This window comes from Takifugu rubripes, chromosome 14 (genome assembly GCF_901000725.2).
Source record: "Takifugu rubripes chromosome 14, fTakRub1.2, whole genome shotgun sequence".
NCBI classification, from domain to species: domain Eukaryota; kingdom Metazoa; phylum Chordata; class Actinopteri; order Tetraodontiformes; family Tetraodontidae; genus Takifugu; species Takifugu rubripes.
Window position 1 is genome coordinate 2,232,027 of NC_042298.1, and position 24,792 is coordinate 2,256,818.

The window sequence follows — 24,792 nt, forward strand, 5'->3', positions numbered from 1 at the left end:
ATTGCTTTGTTTTTGACGCTCTCCTAGAGACGAGGCCTCAATAGAGATATTCTGTATTTATCTGAAGATAAAGTCCTCTACATGCACTCACGATCCAAGCCTTCCCTTCAGATTAATCACTTTCTCATTGTTTCTTTTCCTTTCGCATCCAGAGCTGCGGCGGCTGAAGCCGTCAGACTCCCCAGATATTTGTTTACCGCGCCATCAATCAGGCCCTTGTCAGTGACGTCTCTCAGGCAGCAGATCCAGTAGACGACTCCTAGATATACAGTAACTGGAGAGCACATTACGACTTCAGGCTCCTCCAAAGCTTTCAACCATTGTATGTGGAGAGAGAGCGAGGGGGGCCTCATCTTTGTATTTAACCATCAGATGTGCGTGCCCTATTTATGTCTCTGTGAAGTCATGTGCATCGATGTGGTTTGGGAATAAGCTGCAGATGTATAGTTTGTTTGTAGCAGCGTAACGATACCCTCGGACTGTTCTTTTTCAAAGTTTTTCTCAGCTTTTCTTCCAAAGACACATCTTAGGCACCTGCTCAGGCTCTCAGACAGCACCTTCGGAGGGGACTGTGGTTCTTATATTAACACATTTAGAATGAACTACACTTCCCATAATTCTCTGCCACAGAGCCTTCTCTCATTGTTGAATGCTGACCTTTGAACTCTTTTGTCTCGTTGGTCACCTTGGCTAAAATAACCTGATGTGCTGATGTGAGTGGGATGTAAACTGGACTGTTTCGAGCTGCTGATTTTATCTGATAATGTTAGAAGCAGACTAGGTTCACCGTTCACTACTGGAGCTAAGCTAATTAGCAGCCGGTGCTCTTTGAGAGAAAAGACATATCCTTTCATCCAGGCCGTTTTTCTAAAATTCCAAAACCTTTTTATTGTTTTACAGCATCAAAATAGTGGAAATAATAAGAGTGGTTTATTCATGGAAAAGCTCCTTTGGTGCATCAACATAAAAACCTCCCCCCACTAAGAAGCTGTGATGCAGCAGCTGCCGTCACCTTGATCACTGCTGTTTGAGTTGTAATAGGTTTTCGTGGTCCTGGCTTTGGTAAACCTTCTTTTACGTCTCCATTCTCTGCCTGTATTGTGCTGACTGGTTATGTCGGCCCAATGTCGCCTTCCTCAAGTACATCTGCCCCAATCAAAGGGAGATAGAAAAGGCGAAGGAGCCGAAGTCAGGTACAGAAATGTGTGTTCTTTACTGTTTTCCTTCAGTTGTGGAGATGAAAGCGGGTTGCGAGCTGTGCGTCATTGCAGCTCTCTGTCTCTGCAAGTACACCTTTGATCTTTTATGTCAAAGCCTGATGAGGTGGGAAATGATCAGTTCAATTATGGTGAGTCGCAGAGATCTCCCGTGATGAATATTCCCGGTGACGTTCTGCTGATGTACACTTCTCTGCTGATCCTCTGCCAGGTGCTGATCTGCAGGTTTGCCAAACCAAAGGGCCGACCTGCTGTTCCAAGAAAATGGAGGAGCGCTATCAGGTAGCCGCACGCAGCAACATGGAGTCGGGCTTGCAGGTTGTCAGTGCTCAGCTCAAGCGGCTCATCATCCAGAATGCTGCCATTTTCCAAGGTAAGACAGTTTGCTGAAGGTTTGTCCACACCTGTTTTCAAGCTGACAAAACACACTTTTAACAGAGCAGGCAGGAGAGAAGCCGCGTCTGTTTTAAGACGGTAACTGACGGCTGATGCTGTTGTCGGCGGCTCGACTCCCCCAGACAAGTGAGTCACGTGTAAAAAAAGGAGGATGATGCAGACAGACACCGATCGGATGCTCAATGGCTGCTCGGCTAAATGTCGGAGTGACAGGGATGCACGTTAAAGTGACTTTTGGTGTCGTGTGGCTGTCGAGGGGAGCCAGAGAGAGGGGGTCTCCTGAGAGTTTGGTGCACTGCAGTCAGTGGTGCCAGTTATCCAGGCGGGGGAAAAGGACTGTCAGCAGCGGTCCTGGAATCTGTTTACAGATGGGAGAGGTCAGAAGAGATGGAGTGATAGGACCGAAGGGGGGGCGATCGGAAGAATTCAAAATAACAGGCCAGTGTGACACTGACGTGGAGGCAGGGGGTCTTCTGAAGGGCTGCTGAGCTGCACGAGGGCGTCCGCTGGGACCAAAGCCCTTTTCCCCTTCTTTTCTCAGCCCAGTTTGGAGTTTTTAAATCTGAGTTGCATTTCCACTGCAGTGGGCGGTGAGGGTGGGGGGACGTTATAGCAATTATAGCGCGACTCGCTAATGAATGCGACGATAGCGAGCGTGTCGAGGAAAGGTTGGAACATGCACTCATCCACGTTTAGCTGGGCGACAGCAGGAGGCGTATGAGAGTGGTGGGTTCACACCAACGCCAGCCATGACAACATCCGAGCACGGGAGTGGCGACTGTTTCGAGCTGATCTGCTTTTGCACATTCACGGAGCCGCTTCAGTGCCGCTAAAGAAAATAATACCCACATTCTTGGGAAAAGAGTTTATAGTCTTTCAAAGGCTGGAGAGAAGATTGTTGTGGTTGTTGGGAGCAACTCTGTGCAGCGGTGGCGAGTCCAGTAACTCTAACAAGTTCCCGTCCTCTGAACGGTGCAGTGTTTCTAAAACCACACATTTAACAATGCTGTTTTCACTTTCTGTGTGCCCCCCCACCAGCGCTGCCACCGTGTGCACCCCCTCGAGGTTTCCACTTAAAGCGAGCGTTGGCCCGCACGCTGGAGGCCGCACATTGACGCCTGTGAAACACAGGCCGAGGCGCCGCTGTGACGCGCCAATTAAAACGTGGGGTTTAATGGGGGGGGGGGGGGGGGGCGGTTGCATGACTTGGTTGCTACAAACTGCTTTAGAGACGGCTGCTGCGGTCTGGCTGCACTTTCCTAGAAGGGGTTCGATGCTAATTGCTTTAGCAGAGGGCTTGGGAGAAGTCCCCAAACAGCCCTGGACTCAAATCCTTTTAACGTCCTGGTCTTATCTGTTTTCCTCTACTTCATTTTCATCTTCTCGCTCGCTCTCTCGTCTCTCCCTTTCTAGTCCTCCGAATTCAGTGATTCTCTCCGTCTCCGCGCTGCTCAGTCGACTTGACTTTTCTCTCTCCGGCTGCTCTGCTCCTGTTGGGAATTGAGAGCATGTCTTGTTTGCAGTCTTCTTCTCCGTCTCTTTTCGTCGGCGCCCCACTCCTGCCAAAGATCAAAGGGCTTCCCCTCTTCTCAATCTCTAATCTGCCAGTTCTCTCTCCAACCCTGCACAACCCCCCCCTCTGCTCTACCTGCCTTTCTCTCTTTCCCAAGCTTGAATACACCAGAGATTTTCACCTTTTGAAGCTGACTTCTCGGGGCGATAGATGGAGTAATAGTCCTGCCTGTCTTTGTCTTTTGAGCACAAAGATGACGATCTGTTCTAACGTTAGGCTTTTCTAAGATCAATAACAGGAAATAGGAAGACAATATGTGTTTCTAACCAAGCGTTCCCCTGCCCCCGCTCGCTCAGGTGCCATTTACCCATGTGATGAGCTTTAGCTAATTACATTAGCATGAAAACACTGATATTGTCTTATTTTTTCTTACAAAATCTTGAATTTCATTTGAAGACACATTAGTGGGATCATAACAGCAGCGTTTCCATATACTCTAATTGCCCTCAGCGGGTTGAGCGTTTAAATTAGTTGAAAACGAGGGCCCATAAACCTGCGCAGGACTCTTCACTCCGAATCTGAGCCTTTAAAATGGGACTCTGATGACATCCGTTCTGTACGTTCCACAGAAATGTTTTCAGCAAAATTCGAAGCAACAGACTATTTTAATGCACAAAAATAATAAGTTTCAGTACTGGTTGAAGGTTGAAGGTTTGTTCTAATGAATTCAAAACACCGTCTAGACAGTCAGTTTCTAGCCGCGTCTCAAACGTATCAAGACCTGAGACCTTGAATCTTAGAACATCCACGGTGTTTTAAAGCAGGTCTGTGTCATTTTCTCTGTCTAAATTACATCATTGTGTTCTCAGCCAATGTTTTCTGGCTGTCTGGTCACATTTAAACGGAATCCATCCTGTTAAATCATGTCTCCAGTTGTGACTTGTTAACATTTAGCTTCCATTCTAGTGGTGTTTAAACAGATTGTGTCACACCCTGCTCCAGCCCATGGACTCAGTTCTTTTCCACTCCCCTGCTCACACCACACCCTCTGATCACTCACCTGCTCACACCACACCCTCTGATCACTCACCTGCTCACACCACACCCTCTGATCACTCACCTGCTCACACCACACCCTCTGATCACTCACCTGCCCTCACTCACCTGCCCTCACTCACCTGCCCTCACTCACCTGCCCTCACTCACCTGCCCTCACTCACCTGCCCTCACTCACCTGCCCTCACTCACCTGCCCTCACTCATCAATCAGTTCACCTACCAGTATATATTCTCCAGCCTCACACTCACTCAGTGCCAGATCGTTATTCGTTCCTGATGACCAGAATTACAGGAGCTGACGCAGGTACGGGAGCACCGCTCGTTTGCCTCCGTGACGCGTCTCGTCTCCGCGGCGGAGGCCGCCACCGCCTCCTCGTGCTGCTGAACGATTCCCTCAATCCGATCCAGTCGGTCCAGCTGGGACAAGTTGTGCGCTGGGTTCATTACTGGCCGGATCGTACTGTCTTCAACGTAGCATCGACGTCAAGGTGACCTCTAGCTTCTGGATCTGACACCAGGCGACGTCGTCCAGCAGGTCCAGGTTGACCTCGCCCTTGGTCTCCTCTGAAAAACTGACTGTCTGTCCCTGCGCCATGGAGTGGTCCTGCAGTGGCGCTATAATTACGAATGAAGTGCCGGTAGAAATTGGCGAACCCCAGGAATCGCTGCAGCTGCTTGCGGGACTCGGGGCGCGGCCAGTCCACGACCGCCGAGACCTTCCCTGGGTCCATCTGGATGTTCCCTGGCACAATGATGAAGCCTAGGAAGGATGGGGCATGGAACTGGCACTTCTCGGCTTTTACAAACATCTGATTGTCCAATAGCTGCTGCAGAACTGCCCGCACATGCTGTACGTGATCCTTGAGTCCTTTAGAAAAGATTAAGATGTCATCCAGGTAGACAAAGACAAACTGGTCTCTGAATGTCCCGAAGAACATCATTAACTAAGGCCTGGAAGACGGCCGGTGCATTGGTTAATCCAAAGGGCATTACCAGATACTCGTAGTTGCCAGCCGGGGTGTTGGAACGCCGTCTTCCACTCGTCGCCCTCCCGTATGCGAACCAAGTGGTACACCCTGCTCCAGCCCATGGTTCTTTTCCACTCCCCTGCTCACACCACACTCTCTGATCACACACCTGCCCTCACTCTCTGATCACACACCTGCCCTCACTCACTGATCACACACCTGCCCTCACTCACTGATCACACACCTGCCCTCACTCATCAATCAGTTCACCTACCAGTGTATATATTCTCCAGCCTCACACTCACTCGGTGCCAGATCGTAATTCGTGTTCCGATGACCTTCCAGGGTATTCCTGTTTGCCTGCCTGCCCGGTTCCGACCTTGCCTGTTCCTGACCATTCTGTTTAGCCTGCTCCCCGGTAAACTCTGCCTTCTGCCTGATCTGGACCTTGCCTGTCCCCGACTATTCTGTTCTGCTCGCTCCCCGGTGAATCCTGTCTGTTGTCTGTGTCCGACAATAAAGCGGTGTTCAGCCAGACTCGTGTGTCGCATTTGGGTTCTTATCTGGTTCCTGACAAGATTGCATGTAACAAATGTATTTAATCCCTTATTTTTAGTGCCATTTGCACAAACCAGATATAACAAGAGCATAGGATTGGAAAAAGAGATGGGGGCGGGGGGTTGTCCTCAGCTGCTCTTTAACTTGTTCTTCAGACTGTTCAGGTCAGATTTGTCTGATAGGATTCCGCTGCACCTCATAGCGACTCCTCCGTCGCTCTCTCACCTATCTGCCTGATCAAGCAGAAACTCATCCAGAAGCTGTCATTATTTGTGAGTGGCAGCCCTAATTGTTATTTCCCCAGAGCCGTGTCCTTCACAGGGGGCGCCGCTGCTGCTCATGCAATGCTCGGGTTCAGCCAGATGGTGCTTCAGGATCGACAGTGTCGCTGTTTGTACAGGGGACTCTAAAATCGATCCTGTGGATCCGTCTGTGGCTGGAGAGCCCAGACCCCGGCGCAGGAGGAGCGACTGCACTCGGTGCTCTTTTGTAGCCTGAGAAACAGTCGTCACCCTGGGGGTTCGGAACAAGAAAGGCCAGATTACTTATAATGTCAAATCTACAGCTTGAAAGTCTGGGACTTCGTATCACAGAGTCTGTGTGATAGTTGCGCTTAAAGTGGGACAGCTGCCCTGGTGCTGCTGACACTGGCGGGCTCACGCAGTGGGGTGTTCGAAAACAGGTCTGGATTGGACCACTTTCACACGGCATGAGCGATGCCGCCAGGCGGGGGTCTGTCTCCACGCGGCTCTGTAAATGATCAGGAGTTTGGAAGGATGCTCGTGTCTTTTTCACAAACATAATGACACCAGAAAACCTGTGGCGGACACACACCCACACACACATAGACAGACACACAAAGTTCCTCTGAAGTTTGGGTCGATCCTTCGTGTCCTTGAGACCCTCATAACTTATTCCTCGCAGCCCAACAAATTAGCATCTCATTAGCAGTCTCAAAAAATTCCACACTCTCCTGCTTCTTCTGGGTGGATTTTAATTACTGGATGTGTGGAAGGGAGGAGAGCGGCAGCGCCGTCACCGCCCTGGCGTTGGAGGCTGTTGACCTTGACAGGAGCTTGCCCTCATTTGTCTCCTATAGTGCTGAATGGACGTTTGCCATGGCAGCCACCCAAACGAGATGTGGCAGGAAGCAGATGATGCAGAACCTGGCAGGCTTCTCTATCCAGCCCACGACAATCGGGATCAGATCTCGCTGCCTTCTGCATCTGCTCCCAGCCGTCCTGTCCCGTCCAGCCGTCCTGTCCTGTCCTGTCTAAGACCTGTCGTCTGTAGACTCATCCTTCTTTCCTCTTCTGCAGAGTTTGGAGGCGTAATTGAATATCTGTGAGAGCTGGGGCGCCTGCTGTGATGACTGAAGTTGTTTACCCACTGCCCTGGGCTAATCTAATAACGCAATTACGGGGGGAGGCAGTTTTACCATGTCCAATGGATTTCTCCGAGCATCATTTACCGCACGTGGGGGGGGGGTGGGGGCAGCAGCCATCGCAATATCTTATTTTATCAACTTATAAATTGGTTTAGTTTTTCTTTGCATTTCATCATCGCGCACGGCTTCTTTATTTGCTTGTAATTGTATTTTCGGCCCACTTTTCATCTGCTGTTTGTCGTCTTTAAATATGAGTCTTCAGCAGTCCCGATGGAGGGGAGCGGTTCTGGAGTAGAAAGGCTTGGCACCGGTCCGTGTCTACAACTTCTTTGTGACTCTTCCTGTTACTGGATCAGCTTATCTTTGACGGGTCACAGTTATTATAGCTCTGTTGTGCTGCAATTTAATTAGTTTGACTTGTATGTCGGGTTTAACTGAGTTTGTAGAGTTTTTATATATTCGTATATGTGTTTTCTGTTGGTGGGACTAAATGAAATGTGGACCCTGCTGGAGATCAGCGCCTCAGCAGGCTGCAGTTGGGTGGCTTTGCCATTCACCGGAGGATTTATGGTCCATCTCCTGCCGTCAGCATCTCTGACTCTATTTCCAGCATCCACCAGCTCTCTCCTCTGGATGTTCTGGTAAACACAAGTGCAGCTCCTCTCAGTCCCTTTAAAGGCAGGGTTTACTGTCTCTGCATCCCAGTTAATGACACAAAATGAGTTAATGATCTGGGGTTTTAGCAGTTTAATAATTGTCTGATGTGCTTTCGAGGGGGTGGGGTGGGGGGGGGGGGGTATCACACACTTCATTCGACTTCAGCCGTGATTTAAGTCTCCCAGCATGACAGATGGTGACAGCGGTGGGGGTGTGATTATATATAACATATGGAACTGTTCTGACCTCTGTCGTCGTGACGACTGGTTCCGTTTGTGTGGTTCGGTCAGGTTTGGGAGGGCATCTTCTCTGCCAGCGAAGGTTGGACTCTACTATTTATTTAGCTCCTCCACCTTTACGATAAATGAACTCGTCAATTTGTTCTGATCTATAAATGCTAATACACAAAGACAGATGATGAGATTAAGGGAGAAAAGGCCATTTGTGTGTTTAAAAGCTTTAGATGTGTACCGATGATGCATAAGAACCATTATCTTCTAATGAGGACTTGAGATGAATCCACTCTGTCCTCATTTGAGCATCTTCCACAGCTCATTGGAATACAGAGGCCAAAACTCTGAGGATTCCAAAGTTTTAGAAGCTGACAAACTTGGATGCAGAGTTAACTCACCTGAGGACGGATAAACGAGGTGTGTAATAGTCCACGTGCGCCCGCAGCTTGATAGAGCCGAACATGAAATCAACTCTTCCTGGGAATTATCGAACGTTTCGCTTCACAAGGATGAACCTTTGTTGTCGTTTTCCCGTCTTTTGTTCTTCGCCGCCTGTCCCCGTCTGCTGCGTCTCAACTCTCCAGGCTTTTTGCAGGTTGCCAAGTGTTCCTGTCACCAGAGGAGGCCCCGGCGTGCCCCCCAACACACACACACACACACACACACACACACACACACAAACACGCGCGCGCGTGGCTGCTCTCCTGTTTGAAGTGCTCGTCTCTCGCGCTTTACACAACAACTTTTTAATCGAGCCTCCGTCTTTTGATTTGACCGTGCTCGCGTCCAAAAACGCGGCGGCTGTCTCTCTGCAGATAATGTGTCAGGGATTCTGCCCCCCCGTGGGGTGGATATTTGCACGGTTTTTCAGCGGAGAGCTCTTTCATTTCACAAAGCGCCGACTCTTCCACACTGAATCAGGCGTTCTAATGTTTTATTTTCAAACAGGCGGGATGTGGTGGAAAAATCGGTTCGTCTGGAAAAGAGGTAGAGAGGGAAGAATAGTTCTCAGATTAGTTTTGCAAATCAAGGGGAAAGGGAGCAGAGACACGCTGTTTTTGTCTCCGTTTGTTTCCTCCAGGCTTTTAAAGTCAGTGGTGGACGTCGGTGAGAGCTGTTTATTCACACGTGTTTTGTTAAAGGTGGGAATCGGCGCTTTGCTCTGCCTGAACGCACAATGCTCTCCAACAGTTGCCTCATTAAAATAACTTATTCCGGCTCCATCTTTAAAGGAGACATGAGTTTGGATTCCGCTCCAGACTCACCTCGGAGGAGCGGTGTCTGCTGGGAGAAGGCAGCGTTCCTCCTCCGCTCCCCTTCCACCTACCCTGTCGTGTTCTTCGTGCTGATGTGTCAAAAACTTGTCAGGGGCGGTTTCCAGGGACGAGCGTGGCTCTTGGTGTCGGAGCCCAATTTTAATGATTTGCCCTGTTGCACGCCTCTCAAGCTCTATTTCATCACGGAGACAAAAAACAAACAGTGTGCAGCGAGGATCAAAGTGCTATTTGAAATGCTATCATCAAACAGAGCTGAAGGGACTGACAGCCTCCTCCCAGCTCCAGCGGAGAGAAGGGGGCTTTGTTTCTGTGTGATTCTAATGACTGCTGCATCGGCCGGGACGCGGAGAAGAGAGGAGAGAGGAAGCCAGGAGACGGCAAAGAAAAGGGAAGCAGCGTTTTGACGTGAATGCATCCCACGAGGAGCTAATGGGCTCCTTTAAATGACTCACCCGTGATCCTCCGAGAGACTTTTTCCACTTAATGGATTATACAAATTTGTTTTTCAGAAGCAGCTCTTTTAACTTGTTTTGGTGAGCTAAATCAATGCGTGCTGGAGATCGCTCTGGACCCGGCAGATCTATTAAGAAGACATGTCTGAGTAGACGCTACATTTGTCTTCATGGGAACTCAGATGGAAGCTGCCCTAAGATGCTGCTTTGTTTATATAATTCCTCTCTCAGGGGCACACAAATCACCCTCTACAGCTGAGGTGACGTCTGTAAACTTGTCTCTACCTTTCAGCCCACCCGAAGCCATCGTCCCCATTAATCTGGAGTCATTTGAGTTCAGCTCTGTTTCAGCAGCCAGGGTTGAGAGCTGGAGGTGTTTGGCTGTCAGTCTGTCTCTTTGTGAACAACGTTTGGCAGCTTGCAACATGGGACACCTGCTCTGGAATTAAACTTCAAGGTGTCCTTGTTCATTAAAAGAATTCTACGCTCGGCAAAGCTTCGTCGTGCAGCTGCTTCATCTGCAGCAGCACCCTAACCCTCGCGGCGCCGCAGGTTCCTTCGGTCTTAGTGTTTCCGTGTAGCTCTTCATTCACCTCGTGACCTCAGCAGCTTGCCCTCGTCCCCATGTCAAGCACTTATAGCTCTGAGATATGCATTTTTCATATTGCCTATGAAATATTCAAGCACTTGCGCAACATTTGCTCAGCCGTGCAGACATAACAGCGTGCCAGCCGGGGCAGGGCGGAGCAGGTCAGAGGGGCTGATCTTGAACACCTCGCCGCTGTTTCACAGCAGTAGAAATATGTGACAACACACAAACTTTTAAAACCAGAAAAATCCATCGTTAACAGCTTCATTCACAGCCTAATGCTCACATATTCAACCTTTATTAAAGTTCACGGCGAGAACGTTGTAGTTGAGTCAGAAATTCCTGCTAAAATTAGACATTATACTAGTTTTCTCTTTCCTAAAGCTCGTTAAATGGCAGTTTTTCTGTTTTTTTCTTCCTTTTTTTGACCACTTTACTCCCAGCTGCTGATGGGTGAAGGCAGGTACACCCCAGAATGAGCCGCCAGCCTAACGCAGTGCTAACCGCAGGTTTTATATGCTTTTAAATAAAAATAAAACTCCACTTTCACACTGAGTGTTGAGAAGGGTTCGTGCAAACAGTATCACAGCCTGGAGGTGGACGCCGGGGTGGTGGTGGAGAGGTCTCAGGTCAGCAGAAAGGGTGTGTAGGTGCGAGCTCGGCTGTGCAGCGAGGCTTGTCTGTCTGAGCTAGCTGAGGATTTATTTGAGGTCCTCTGATAGAATTCTATCTAATTGCATTGTAAATGTGTTCATTACGTTGATAGTCTGAGGCAGAGGCAGCATGCTTCTCTGCACTCTTGGCGTGACTGATGTGAGGAGAAATGTTTGGGTGTTGAGGAGTCTGCTCAGAGTCTCGGCGGAGCCTTGTCATTGTGCACCACTCCCTCGCCCCCCTCCTCCGCGTACACGTCCACATCTCCCGCTGAACCGGCCGGATGGGAGGCAAAGTGGTGTGAAGCGGGAAGCTTCCTGACAAGCTCCATTACTCCTCCTCGGAAACTCCCCCAGTCCGCCTGTCAGCGGAGAGTCGATGGGCTGGGACCGCTGGGTCGATTAAAGCAGGTACAACCAGCATCGTTCATTTATGGCCAGCGTTTCACTTCTTACGCCATTTTCTAAGGCTGCGTGTTTATTCAGGCGCGCCAGGTTGAGGTCAGAGTGTTTCCTCCCGGGATGGCGGGAAAAGAAGTGGGAAGGAGAATGAGGAGTGTCACAGCCAACTTGAATATTGTTTGTATTGATCCCCTCGGACGGAGAACCCTTTAGTTTTTAATTAATCTCCGTATGAGGGCGGCTGGTTCAGGTCGGTCTGCTGCCATTGCCAGTGGCCTCAGCAGCTGCGGGGAGGTGTGTGTGTGTGTGTAGGGGGGGGGGCTTCTGGAGCGCTGCTGTCCACTGGGGAAAAGGTCAGTCCAAACACGGCAATAAGAGGGAGCTGCACTCTATTAATATTTGAGGAGCACTCGACATCGCTGCTGTTTACTTAACAGAACACGCTTGAGGTCTCCCCTGAAGAGCGCACCACAAAGGAGCTGACAGCACCGCCCTGTCACTCACCCCCCCAGCGGCCCACCCGGCGCTCATGGGTGCAGTACAGCTACCGTTGCCCCCCCCACACTTCATCCATCGACGTCGCCGGTGCTGCTTCCCATCAACCTCCATCGTTACTCCTCATTCACGCTGCTCTGTTATATAAGAGAAACACACGGTTTCGCCTTTCGGGTCTCCATTTTTCTGTGATCTGGTTTCGCTCATCTGTTTTTGCCAGTATGGCAAAGCCCGTCCCAGAAACAGGTCGAAGCGCGGCGGGAAAATCCAGGGTGGACGGATCACACGTTCTCTGCAAATGTGGGGTCGCAGCAGTCCAGGCAGATTAATGGCTCTTAGGAGCATCTCTCGCTCTCCTGACACGTCCTGGCCTCAAAACATGTTCCAAGCAGTCAGCCATGCCAGCCTGTGCGCACATACACACCCGCACTCTAATTTTTCTGATGTGTATATCAGCACAGTCAGAGTCAGACAGAGTTCAAGAGTTCATTCAGCTTTAATAACTTAGAAGCCCCCCTTCCCCCCTCCCCACTGCAGATATATTCACCCTCTTTAATCAAATACTGCGCTTCTACATTTTGGGAAATGTGCTCATTAATTTCTCCACTGAGATTGATACGCTGGCTGTAGCTGTACAATTATAAAGTTACATCCTGCTTGTAGGTTTTGGAAACAACAAAGACGAAGGAGGGGCCCCAACAATGTCCCCAACGTGCACGGACCATGTTTTCCATTGTTGGTGCGTAATGGAACAGAACACCGTTATCGATCTAATAAGCAATCCAGGAAGAACTGATGTGCTGCACTTAATCCACATATCAAGCTCACAGCAGACAATACTTCATAAATTAAACATATGTATGTAACAAATGTATCATAATAGAATTTTGCGCTCGAGTCGACGCCATAAATGCATCATAGACTCGTTTATCGTAGAGCATCAACGCAGTATCAAAGCGGGACATCGATCCAAGCATATTTGCATGGCTGTGTTGATGTTTAGAGGAGAGCAGGAGGCTTTAGCGTACTGACGCTGTTACAGCCGGGAAGCTGCTGCTGCAGAAACAACGAGCAGAATAGATCAAGGATGTGGGTGAGAACGAGCAAAAAGAGGCATCACATAGGGGGTCAGTTATTACCAAGTGGACGGTAAATCAGGACTCACCCTCAATGTTTATACTCGGGAGTCATGAAAAGATAATGGACAAAAAATCAATTAAAAACAACAATGATTCCACTGTTGAGAAGAGAGAATTGCAGAGTCATTATTGTTGCTGTAAATGACATTTAGTGAAACCTGCAAACTCGCAATGATGTGTTATGACTATATCATGGTAGTGTTGTAATCATTATTATTAATATATTATTATGCATTTAATTTTCACATGAGGAAAATAAGGATGTACTAGAAGAACGTGAATCCTGATGAAAAGACATTGATTAAAAACACAGAACAGCAGGTGAGGAGAACGTTGGAGGAGCTGAGCTGTTGTTGCTAATGCTAATGGTCAGGGTGTGCACGCACAGCAACATGGCCGCTTCTGTGTTTATTGATTTTCAATGGGGCCTATTTTGTGAGCAGTCAGAAACAAACCCACCAACCATGAGAGACGGATCCGTCCAAACCCTGATGAGGCCCCAGGAGAAGGGTCGGGTTTACCCTCCACAGTTCGGGGCGGATTGTCCCCAGACCCACGAGGACGGCCATGCGAGGACACGCTCAAAGCCTGACAGCTGAAGGAACATCATCTCCCTTAGAAAATGTAGGACAGGAGGAAGCTTATCTCTGCTATCATCTTTGATTTACAGGCAGATAATGAACACTGGCACATGTGCCACCACAGTCAACGGATGCATTAAAGTAGGACGACGTTTCCACCGTATCACGAGTTTATTAAAGCTGTTTTTTTTACTGAGAATATTCCATTTTCAAAGTCGCGGTACTTTAATAGTTCTTTAAACCCAGTTTTTATGTCCGGGGGTTGAATAACTGATGACTTGAGCCATCTTGGTGTTCTTCCACTACTTGTAGCACTGACACATTCAGCGTTGTGTGAACTTGGGTTTCTACCACTCTAAACTCCTTTTAATACTTTTCTATGCTTTTCTACACTTCTACACTCCCCATCTGTGAGTATGAGGGTAGATGAGGAAGCAGCAGGCTCATCAACATCACAAACTTACCTGTTAAAGGGCAAAAGCACAAATAAACAACTGAGATGAGCCTGATTATCAACATTGTATTTTTTCTTTTGAAAACCGTAATAATCTACACGTTTCTTGCTCCAAATGACTCTTAATGTACAATAGTCATAAAGCCACAAATCTTAACAGAAGCAAACTCTTCCTCATCAGTTTCAGCTCATGGAGGAGATTATATGAGTAGAAAGGAAATCCAAAATAACGTATTTTTGCCAGCCATGAATTCAGGCTAGTGTGTGTTCGTGTTACCTGAAACATGAGGTTTCACTGAATGTTCATAGCCAAAGAATATCACGTTCCTGCTCCTGGAAGCTCAGGTTTTTGTCTGATTGTTGGACATGCCGACTGTTCAAAAGCTGCTTCGTTCCTTGGAAAAATAGTAAGCAGCTTTGCCTTTATGTATGCTGAATAGAGGACGAGGTCCCTGAGGAAAATCTCCTCTTCTTTCCGCCTGCAATTGATAATTCCTCTTCTCCTGTCCTGCCGTCTTTGTGTCCACCAGAACGTGATAAGGGGGAGAAAAAGCTAAATTTGAGTGAGCTTTTCATTAGATGGCTCCACGAATAGCTGCAGCCGCCGCCGCCGCCGCCGCTGGGGTGGAAGCCGAGAGCCTCCACTCACCCGGACGGCCAGACAAAGACTCTCCTGGAGACACTGAAGTGAAGAACTCAGAAAATTAGATGTCCAAAGGTTACAGAGTTGGATCCCGGTAACTATTACTTGTGCGGCATTGTTCACGCTGCCTGTGCTTAACTGGGCGCTGTAATCGCTCATTAATATGCCAGGTTGTGTGAAGTGGCTGCGGTGTAGAGCCCACGGTGTTTGCTGCTCTGGGGATTGTGGCTATAATAATCAGGATTCAAACGGAGCCAAGGGCCAACAGGTGTCTAGAGAAGGCAGCTCTGGATCAAAGTCAGTGGAAATAATTACACCAGCCCAGTCTACCCTCTCTGAGATCCCACTGTCACGCCCAGACACGCTCCAACCACAGCCTGCAGTCCCTCACATGTTCAGTCCGCGGCGTGAGGACAGACGGAGGGATGAACGTGTCTGTGTGTGTCTGTGTGTGTGGTGGGTGCACTGGAGGGACAGAGGCAAAGGCGCGCCGCTCGGCTGAATATTTTATCCGTTCATCATTAACGCGCAGCCAGGAGGCCACGAGCAGCGTGTTAAAAGGACAGACGCGCGCACCACTGGTGTTCTGTTGTTTTCATGGCCTCGTTTCAAAGAGCCTCTCTGAAGTTTCTTAACGAACTATGCACACAAGTCTAAAAGGGCCGATCGCGTCGGTCGGCTGATTTGATCCGACCGTTCCCATGGTGACGCCGATAACTCGCAGCCTTGTTACAGAAAGACACACATGTGGGCTCGTTTCCAGCTGTGACCAAAAAAAGGCCTGTTTTTTTTTTCTTTTTAAATAGAACCAACATTGCAGCTTTTTATACGGGCACTGCAGATTTAAAGTGCCACCACAGGATTCTGTCTTCATCTCCGTCCTTTATGCTGCCTTTCAACACCGCGTCCCTGTGAAGTCGCCACGTCTGCGGCCTGGCTGGCCTCACCGATGCGCCGCCCTGCTGCCCACATGTCAGCCCACCTCTTTCATTTCTGTGTTTCATGAAGGCGCCGTGCACGTGGGCACAGGTTTTTATCCTCTGAGCCTTCCTCACACTGGACTGAGATGAAAACTGCAGAAATGTCCAGTGAATACAGCAAAATACACAATAAATCCTCCCCCTTTTCATTTTCTTTGCTTTGACTCTTTCAGAATGAAACCAGCTTGTTTGTTTAACCAGGTTTGAGAACCCAGTTCTGGAAATGATTGCGTCTTCTCAACGATCTCAAAGTTGCGGGACAAAAAAAATTGGACAGGACGATCGTGGTGGAAAAGATATGGAACTGTTTAATAGGCTGCGGTTCTGCTCAAGCAAGCTTGACTTGAACTGAACGAGTGAACCGAACGGGGCTGGGTCGAATCCCAGGAGCGAGGCCTGATAACGCAGCTTCCAGCGCTCCAGGGTCAGAAGGGAGGAAATGTTTGAGTCTTCCAGGTTTGCAGCCTCTGGGTTTCTCTCCTGTCCTCAGCAAAGGTCGAGCCGACTCCTTCACCTCTATTATAATAATTTAGTGAGGCCAAGAGGTTTAATTACACGCTTACACGCTAAAAAAATATGGTTTTACTAAAAAAACACACTACTATCACTGTTAAACGACCCTGGTCAGGCTCCACCTTAAAGCAAAGACAGTTATAAGGAAAGAGTGTGATGATTACCATTATTATTCTAATTATTATCAAAGTGCCAAATGGATTAGTGTTGATATGAAAGAGGATGCTTTATGTGCTGCAAGTACAACTAAACAAATTTGCTGTTTAGCCATGCGGCGGTTCTGGGCCCCCGACTGTGTGACCATGGAACATTAGTGTTCGATGTCTGGCAGGGATGGAAGCAATGGACTCCAGGTTTTAGTCAACGTATCATTGGTTTCTGCTTTTCACTGCAGTGTTGCCAGAGGAAAGAGGATGTGGTCATTGTTCCTGGCGGTTCTGGGTTCTAACTGCTCCTGTGGGTCAGCAGCTTCTGGGTGGCCTGATTCATGGAGCACCACCATCACAACGTTCTAAATCCAGAGCTGAGTGGGGCTGTACTGCTAGTTTAGTACTCTGAGAGGGTGGAAAAACGCTTCCAAACCACTGGGTCTACAAGCATCAAGGGGGGACTAAATGGAAGGATGTCACAAGTAGTTTGAACTGAATTATTCAGTCAAAGACATTTACATTTGTGTTGTTAGCCAGACTGTCTAATGATGAACATGTTCAACCAGATTAGTCACCAGGGAGCTGCAGATAAATCCAGATGAATTCAGAGTCACTGATGTTCTCTGGGAATTCTAATTGTCTTTATTTACATGCAGTATATCTGTAGAGCAAGTGGAGTGAAAGTGTACAAAAACACAGATGTTTACCGGTACATTAAATCACGTGTTGCACCAGAACCTGAGGCCCGCTTAGCAGGTGTGTGTGTGTGCGTGTGTGTGTGTGTGTGTGTGTGTGTGTTTGCTGAGTCTGGGACAGTGTAGCGCTCCCATCACAGATCTGATTTCATGGAGCGGCAGGACAGCATCGTTGCCTGATCATCGGATCTGCCCACAAACCTGATTTCTTCCGTGTGGTTGAACTTCCAGGCCCAGGCGGACAGACAGACGGACAGATGGACAATCATGTCCTCACAGCATTTTACTGTACGTGATACAGATCAGCGGAGAAAAGGGAGAGTTTTTCCTCACCTTTTTGTTCATACTCCATGGTCACGTGACCAAATCCTGATAATCATCAGTCTGGTCTCTTTTAATTTGAGCATATTTATCATTTTGCTTCAACATCACAGTCACAGAAAGGAAATAAGGACTTTCAACACGCAAATGTGAGGGTTTCAGATAAGACTGGACATTTAAACCTGTCGGGGGGGCTGGAGGGGACTGATTATTGTCCTGGAAATTTAGACGGAATTCCTTTAATGTCCGTTTGAGCTGGTTTATTAGAAATGAAAGCAGCATTATCAATCTGTCACGTCTGACTTCAGGAGACGGATCTGCAGGTTTCATAGTGCGACTGATGAGGCTTTAGAGGGCTGTGATCTAACAGCTGCAGGCCTTTTCAGCTTCAACTCAAATTATGCTTTGATAACATAACCGATTCTTAAATAGGATGTGGGGGGAAGAGGCAGCTCTAAACACAAGTGCTTAGTTTTATGGCGAGAGAATTCAAAATGGACGAAAACACTTCAGCTCCTGTGAAACACTGGCCCAGTCGGCGCTAACGCAGCACATAAATACGTGCACAAACAGGGCTGCGAGTGTAAATTTAAAAGTTTGTCATGAGGAAATGATTTGCTGGCAGAGCAGGACGACACATCCCTGAATGTTATATGATCGGCTGTACCAACACTTTATTATTGTTGATTTAGTGGCTGCGCTAAAGGCGACTTGGTGCTCAACAACAGACCTTTTTCATCACTCATACAAACGCACAACTAGATGATTGTGTCTCCCAGCACCCTGTCTGCTAATCATTTGATGAAACATTTATCAAATTGACAGTTTTACTCCATCTTTATCTCTAGATCTGCTGCTAAAGGAACCATGTTTATGGATATTTGAATTTCCGTTATTATATTATATATTACGTCCATCCCGTCCAACCAACGAGCTTCATCACTGTGAAAACTTTGTTCCCTCTGCTGGAGGTAAAATGTGTCACAAGCAATAAAGGAAATGCCTGCAAATGTTACTGAAGCGGTTTTAATCACCATTTAACAGTGTTTATTTGTCATCAGTCTGATTCCTTCATCTGCATGAACTCAGTCCCATATCTGGAGTTCCTGAGTCCTATAACTGGACTCCATTTTCCCCTAATTATTTATTATTCATTGATAGTTTGATGAACTCCTGACCTCTCCTCTCCTTACATCTGTTCAAAGCCTCGGTTCCTCCACCTTTCAGAGGAACAGATCGTCCGCTCTTCTCGTCCGTCCATCCGTCTGTCTACCCCCCCACCCCACTTCCCCTCAGCCTTTTAATGTCAAAGACATTAAAGAGCTTTCCTGGAATGATAAATGTTTTATTAGCTCTCTTTTCTGAAGGGTAAACACAAAGAGGAAGTGGAGGAAAAGTTGGTATCTCCGCCTCCCTCTTGACTTCATTTCCATATCTGTCAGTCGGCTCCCCCCACGCTGTGACCTCTCATCTCCACTCATCCCTCCTCGCCGCTCCCCTTTCATCCCCCCCTCGCTGTACTGGAGGAGCAGGCGTGCGTTTGTTTCGTAAAAGTCCCTCGTGGAGAAAAAGTGAAGAGGAAAAACTGCCCCCAACAAATAAGTGGACAAGTATCTTTGATCAAATCTTGAGACAGCGCTACTACGTTTATGAAGCAGTGGGGGTTGTTATTGAACTTAAACGCCACCTACTCCTTCCTGCGCACTGTTGCTGAGTCTTCCACGTTGCCCCCAGGCTGGTAGATGATTGCGTTTCCTCTGCTGTAATAGCTGTCTTTCCCCTGGGAGCGTGTCTCTGGCCGACTCCTCTCGGCTCTGCTGCTGATTGCCTCGCCTCTCTAACAAAAAGGGTCGTGTTATGTGGGCTGCAGCCTGACGTCAGCTCGACCCGCATCCAGGACAGAGGGCTCCTGTTCTGATGAGCCCCAATGTCCGGCGTCTTACATCAGCCGAGTTGGACATACATGGACAACGTGATGCTGAAGCACGTTCCTGACTGTTGGTGAAATATCCCCCCGGTTCATCCTTAATCAGAACCATCAACAAGCAAAGTAAAGCTTGTTGGTCTTGATAGAATGAAAGATTGGCCTCATGATATTTGTTTTCCATCTCTTAATGTTAGGAATGACGTCAATACTCAACCATCTGTCTGGTGACTTTCACCTCCGTCTTCATAAGTGCACCTCCGTGAAGAGCGGCGCTATTCTTGAGGTTAAAGGTCAGCCCCTCTTCCTCAAGCAGTGTTCCAACGGTGTGATCATCTGACCACAGCTTCTATGTGGTGGAGTAGAAACTGTGGTGAAGCTCCAAATGACTTATAGAGATCAATACTGAAGCGTTTGTGTCCAACAAATTCAACTGAAGTCCCTAAAAGACGGCTGTTATCAGTCTCACGCATGTCCTCTGAAACCTCACCCGCTTCTCTGCCTTCTCTAGTTTAATGACTTGTCCTGCTTCTAACACACGTAAACCCGGGAGGCGGCGCAGCTCCAGAGCCACCTCCTCTGTCTCCCCTCACTTATTCCAATTAGACCATAAGGACGTGTGATTGATTCGCTAGCTTGACCAGGACCAGCGACGCGCGGCGCTGTAGCCTCTGGTTAGACATCACAACAAAGGCAAACAGCATGCTCCCCTGTATGCTGCTCAAGTGTGGACTAATCGCTCATCCACTGAAAGATTAAACACGTCAAAGCAGGTAATGGATCGACCCAATTAATATAGAGCTGTGAAGAGAACATGACTGTTTATTTACCGCCTTTCCTCACGTTTTTCAATTACCTCATGGTTGTCCGGGGGAGTATCTTCTCAAGGTGAATTGAACATCATTAATTTAAGAGTGTGGTCTTTGCTGCTCTCAATAGACCATCAGTATATACTTATTAACTTGAGCGACAGTATTGATCAGGAATTTACTCAAGCGGAGGAGCTGAAAGGCTCGTAATGTGTGAAAACTGTTGTGTTTAAGTGCCGGGAATCAGGTGGTGTGAGCGCGAGTTTGTGAGCTTTTCTATTTAAATGCATGTGTCACATTGGAATTCATGCACACACACAAAAACACACACTCTCACCTGCTAGTCTAACCTTGTGCGCAGAAACACAACACCCCTGAGGTCCATGCAGGTAAAATAAAAACCTCTCTTTAGGGCTTGTGTCCTGTGTTTCGACAACTAAATAATGTCATCTACTACTAACACACACACACACACACACACACACACACAGAGTTCACAGTGTGCCCTGCCTCCCATCCTACTGGATTAATTACTCTCCTGCCTGCCTCTGATCCCCGGGGGTGTCTGAGCCACATTAGCTGGCCTCTGCCTCTCGCTGGTGGGCATGGAGATGGCAGCGCTCGCCCATTCATCACCGTGACTTTGGGAAGGGGGACACAAGGGATGGGGTGTCGAGGCAAGTTGGAGGGAGGGGTAAGGAAGAAGTGAAGGTGAGATAAAGGTGGTGGGAGATGGGGAGCAGGGAGAGAAGCCCAGTCCCCTCTGAGAGAGGTCCTGGAAGAAATTAAAATATGGGCTGTTTTGCTGCTTCTATAGGTCCAAACTGTCATGTATGGCTCCCTGAGGAGCTTCTCAGAGGAGGCGGTCCTAAGAAGAAGGGGATGAAACAGATCGTTACCTGGATAATAATAAAGCAGAGCTGGCTCCTTCCTCAACAATAGTAGAGTTTAGAGTCAGAGAGAGAAGGAGACAGAGCGCCGAGGGCGGGAGCAGCAAGTTGTCGAAACACAGTAACCATTTACGAGCTCGTGGGGTTCATGCAGCTTAATCTGCGCTCTGGTGACAGGAGTGTGTCGTGCAAAGCTCACAACACCATGAAAGAGAGAGAAAACAAGTGCTGTTGAACGAGGGTGATGAAAAGGATCCGTGCAGTGGAGGTGGAGAAGGTGGAGGAGGCGAGGTAAAGGAGGGCATGAGGAGAGTCAATGAGGTGCGTCTCAACCATCCAGAGTGTAGGCGTTTGTCTTTCAGCTCCGCTCGAACACAAACAACAAAGAAGCTGGGGGGGGGGGGTTATTCCTCTCCATCACATTAAAAATCCTCACCTATTTATAGCGGCGCAGGTTGAGACGTGACGCTCCCGTTGTTGCGATGCCTAATTAGGCACTCGTTTACCAATAAACAGTCAGGCTCAGCTGTCTGAGACGACGATAGAGGGCTGCATGTGGACGGAGAGAAGAAGAGAAACAACAACCAGATTTAGAGTAGGAACTTTCCATTTCTAACCCATCAGATATTATCTGCCATCATCATTCCAGCGAGTCCTTCAGGTCTGAGCTCATCTCTGCATCTCCAGTGGTCGCTGCTACCTGTTTAGTCTCACACGTGGCCCCTCTTCTGCCTAAATTCTGTGCTCTTTATTCACCCTGTCAGGTGTTGCTCAGGTGTTGTGTGTTCCTGTACTGGAAGCCTATTGTTCTGCCTTCCTGCCTCCTGTTTCTGCTCCAGCCGTTGGCGTTTGTTGCCCTGGTTTCCAGTTGTTTGGGGTTACTCTAGTTACTCCCGGTGTTCTTTGTCAGCAGTAGCTTTAGTCCTTTATGTCATTAACCTTTGTATCACACTGACAAAATAAATAAATCCCATCGATGTGGGTCCAAACTGCTGTGATCCTCCAGCATCACCCCCAGTTATGAATCTGTCAATGACCTGATGATACCATGCCAACAAAGATGTGGATTTGTCAGATCCGATCCCGTCATGAGCGCTGTACTCTCTATTGAGAAGATGCCTCCTATCCAGACTCCTTTAGTGACCCAAGAGCCCGACAGGTGTCGTTAACCCTGCATTGTTACACCCTCCAGGACAGTTTATTACATGTTATTACACACACCTCTGCTGCTCAGCCCTGTGTGTCATGGCACAGGCCCAGTTGATATTTGCTTGTCCTCCTGTCTGTCATTCTGTTTTCATCTGAATGGCTTCCAGACAGTGAAGCAAGAGATAATTATCACCCGCTGACACTCAGGACACCTGCTCTAATTATTTGTGACAGCGTTGTTCCCTGAGCCATCTGCAACCCGGCCCAGGTCGCGGCACCACACCAGGAATTTCCACAAAAGTAGCCAGATTTTTTTTCCTCCCTTCATATTCGTAAATATACCTAGCAGCTTCTGGACGGTGCTGCTGTGCTCTGACAAGGACGACATGGCTCAGGAAGAAGTGTTTGACTGGCTTTAAAATGCAACACGTGATCCCTGCGGGACTTAGTGCCAGTCATCCTTAGTCGTGAATTAACTTTCTTCATTTGTGTAAATTTGCTGCTTCATTATGGTTTTTCGGCCGGCGTGCTCAGAGAAATATGTTCTTTCATTATAGGAGCTCATGAGCAGGGAGTGATTCTATTGTTTTGGGACGGAATCCTTCGTTCTCTGCTTGAGGACTTAATTACTTCTGTCTTTTCTTCCCTAAATGACATCTGGTGTTTTTGTAGGATAAGAAGTCAGTGTACATTTCCTAACCATAGTAGCACAAAACTCTGCTTGAATGTTGAGAATTATTGTTGTTTTTAAGGAGGGAAAGGCTAAATTATCAATAGTGGAATGCAACAATGCTTTACAAATGGAGCTAATTTTTATTTTTGTTTCATTGACTTTATCTGCCTGTACCGATGTGGGAAACTGTGCTGAGCTATTTATATTTAATTACTTTTCAGCGTTTGGTCACATTATTGATTCCGAGCACCACAAACTTCACTTTGTTTTATCACTCTCAGTATTGGCATTGACGCGCACGTTGCTGTGCAAGTGTAACATTTTGATTTTGTGGGGATATAAAAGAGTTGAATAAAAAAAGAGGCTCCAGCAGGTATAAAGGAGAATAAAGAACAGAGTGAGGATGAGCGGAGGACGCAGCGGGCTGACGGGCTCTCAGCTACAAACACACCTCAGCAGCTACACACTCGGTGCTAAACACGGTAAAAGGGTTTTTAAATATTAATGAGTCTAAGAAAAGGATGTTCTAACTTGTTCATTTAGTTCCTCCTTTTTAAGGCTGCACTCTTTATTGTTGTTGTATAAAAACACAACAAATATTGGAGATGCTGCTTCTAAGGTGCACAAAATCATGAGTGATGGTTAACGAGAGGCAGTGGATGGTTGGTGGGAGTTCAGGGAACTAATGGACTGGAATGAAACTATTCCTGATTGTGGATGTGGGAACCTTGATGGAGCGGCAGCGCCTGCCTGATGGCATCAGCTGCACCATATCCTGGGTGTGAGACGCTCTTCTGTGTACACATGAACCTCTCCTTGGTTCTCTGTCATCTTCTGAAGTCCGTCGGCTGCTTTGTCATCACCATTTTTGTGTTCCGTGCTCATCTTCCTGCTTCAGCTTCAGCTTCTCTACCTTTATTCTGATAACTCTACCATTTTACTCAGGATCTCACAGCCAATCCAACCATCTGCAATCAACACCAATCAATTCCTCCTCCTCCTCTTCCTCCTCCTCCCCTTTTTACGAGCCGTTGGCTATTTCAGTTATCTCCGTCTGACCTCTCCCGCCCTCTGCTCCCTGCTTCCTTTGTGCCCTCCTGACCTCGCCATTCAGGCCCGGCGCCGCTGCCCTTGGTGACAGCTCTGATAACCTGTCTGTTCCACCCTGGGACCTGCTCCTGCTCCTCTAAACCTGTGAGGGTGGCTCTCTGCCTACTGCCGAACACTCAGCCGGATCCTTTTCTTCATCTTTTAACCCTGTCGGTGAAAAGTTTCAAACATTCGTGTTCCACCTCTAAGTCTTTAAGCGCCTTCTCCTCTCCCTGAGGCCATCCCTCCTTGAAGTTAAGGTTGAAATTGAAATTCCGCTGCAGAAACCGTCTTTGGAAAGAATCTTCTTTTTAACACGTTACAAAGATGTAGACCATCGCACAAAGCAGTTTGTCTTCTGAGATCACGTTGACAAAAGCGGCACCTTGAAACATCACAACCTTCAACCGCAGGTTCAACATGGGAGCCGGAATTCTGACAAGACTGATGCGGCATTCCTTCCTCCCCCCAATCTATTGTGCGTTCTTTCTCATGTAAAGGTCTTTGTCATACTCGCAGACTTTTAGTGTTTCCCTCCATTTAGAACTCTGTCTCACAAACACTTTATCCCCTTGGTATTCCCCCCTGGAAGTTCACTTCAGTTCATTTCTCCTTTACGTCTAAAATGCCAACTTCAAAAACAAACGGTATATTTACGAGCAGTTTCTGGCCGCTGTGTGTTAAGGTAGCACAAAGATTCCCGTGACCCGGAGAGGGCTGTGCTGGATGCGTTTACAAAGCCAGACTGAGGCTGAAGGAGTGGGAGCGTGTTCCTCTTCCACCACACACTCTTAAACAGGCATTTTTGATTAATAAAGCGAAGGCCTTTGATTTGGAGTGTGTTTATCATGACCTCTCACATCCCTGTAAGGGCACACGTGCACGTGCTGTGCTTAATAGCCTGACAGTCCAGTGCGTCTCTGTATCT

General features: G+C 47.9%; 1 protein-coding gene across 2 annotated transcripts in view; it reads left to right on the forward strand.

Moving 5' to 3' along the window:
* The window catches only part of gpc3 (glypican 3), a 66,659-nt gene that overhangs the window by 6,482 nt on the left and 35,385 nt on the right, over positions 1–24,792 (forward strand). For both annotated transcript variants that reach the window (XR_003890795.1, XM_003970124.3), the window contains exon 2: positions 1,429–1,590. Coding sequence is in view for 1 of the 2 variants with exons in the window: in XM_003970124.3 (XP_003970173.1) it covers positions 1,429–1,590 (162 nt within the window). In the remaining variant the exon portion in view is untranslated. The remainder of the gene's footprint in view (positions 1–1,428; positions 1,591–24,792) is intronic.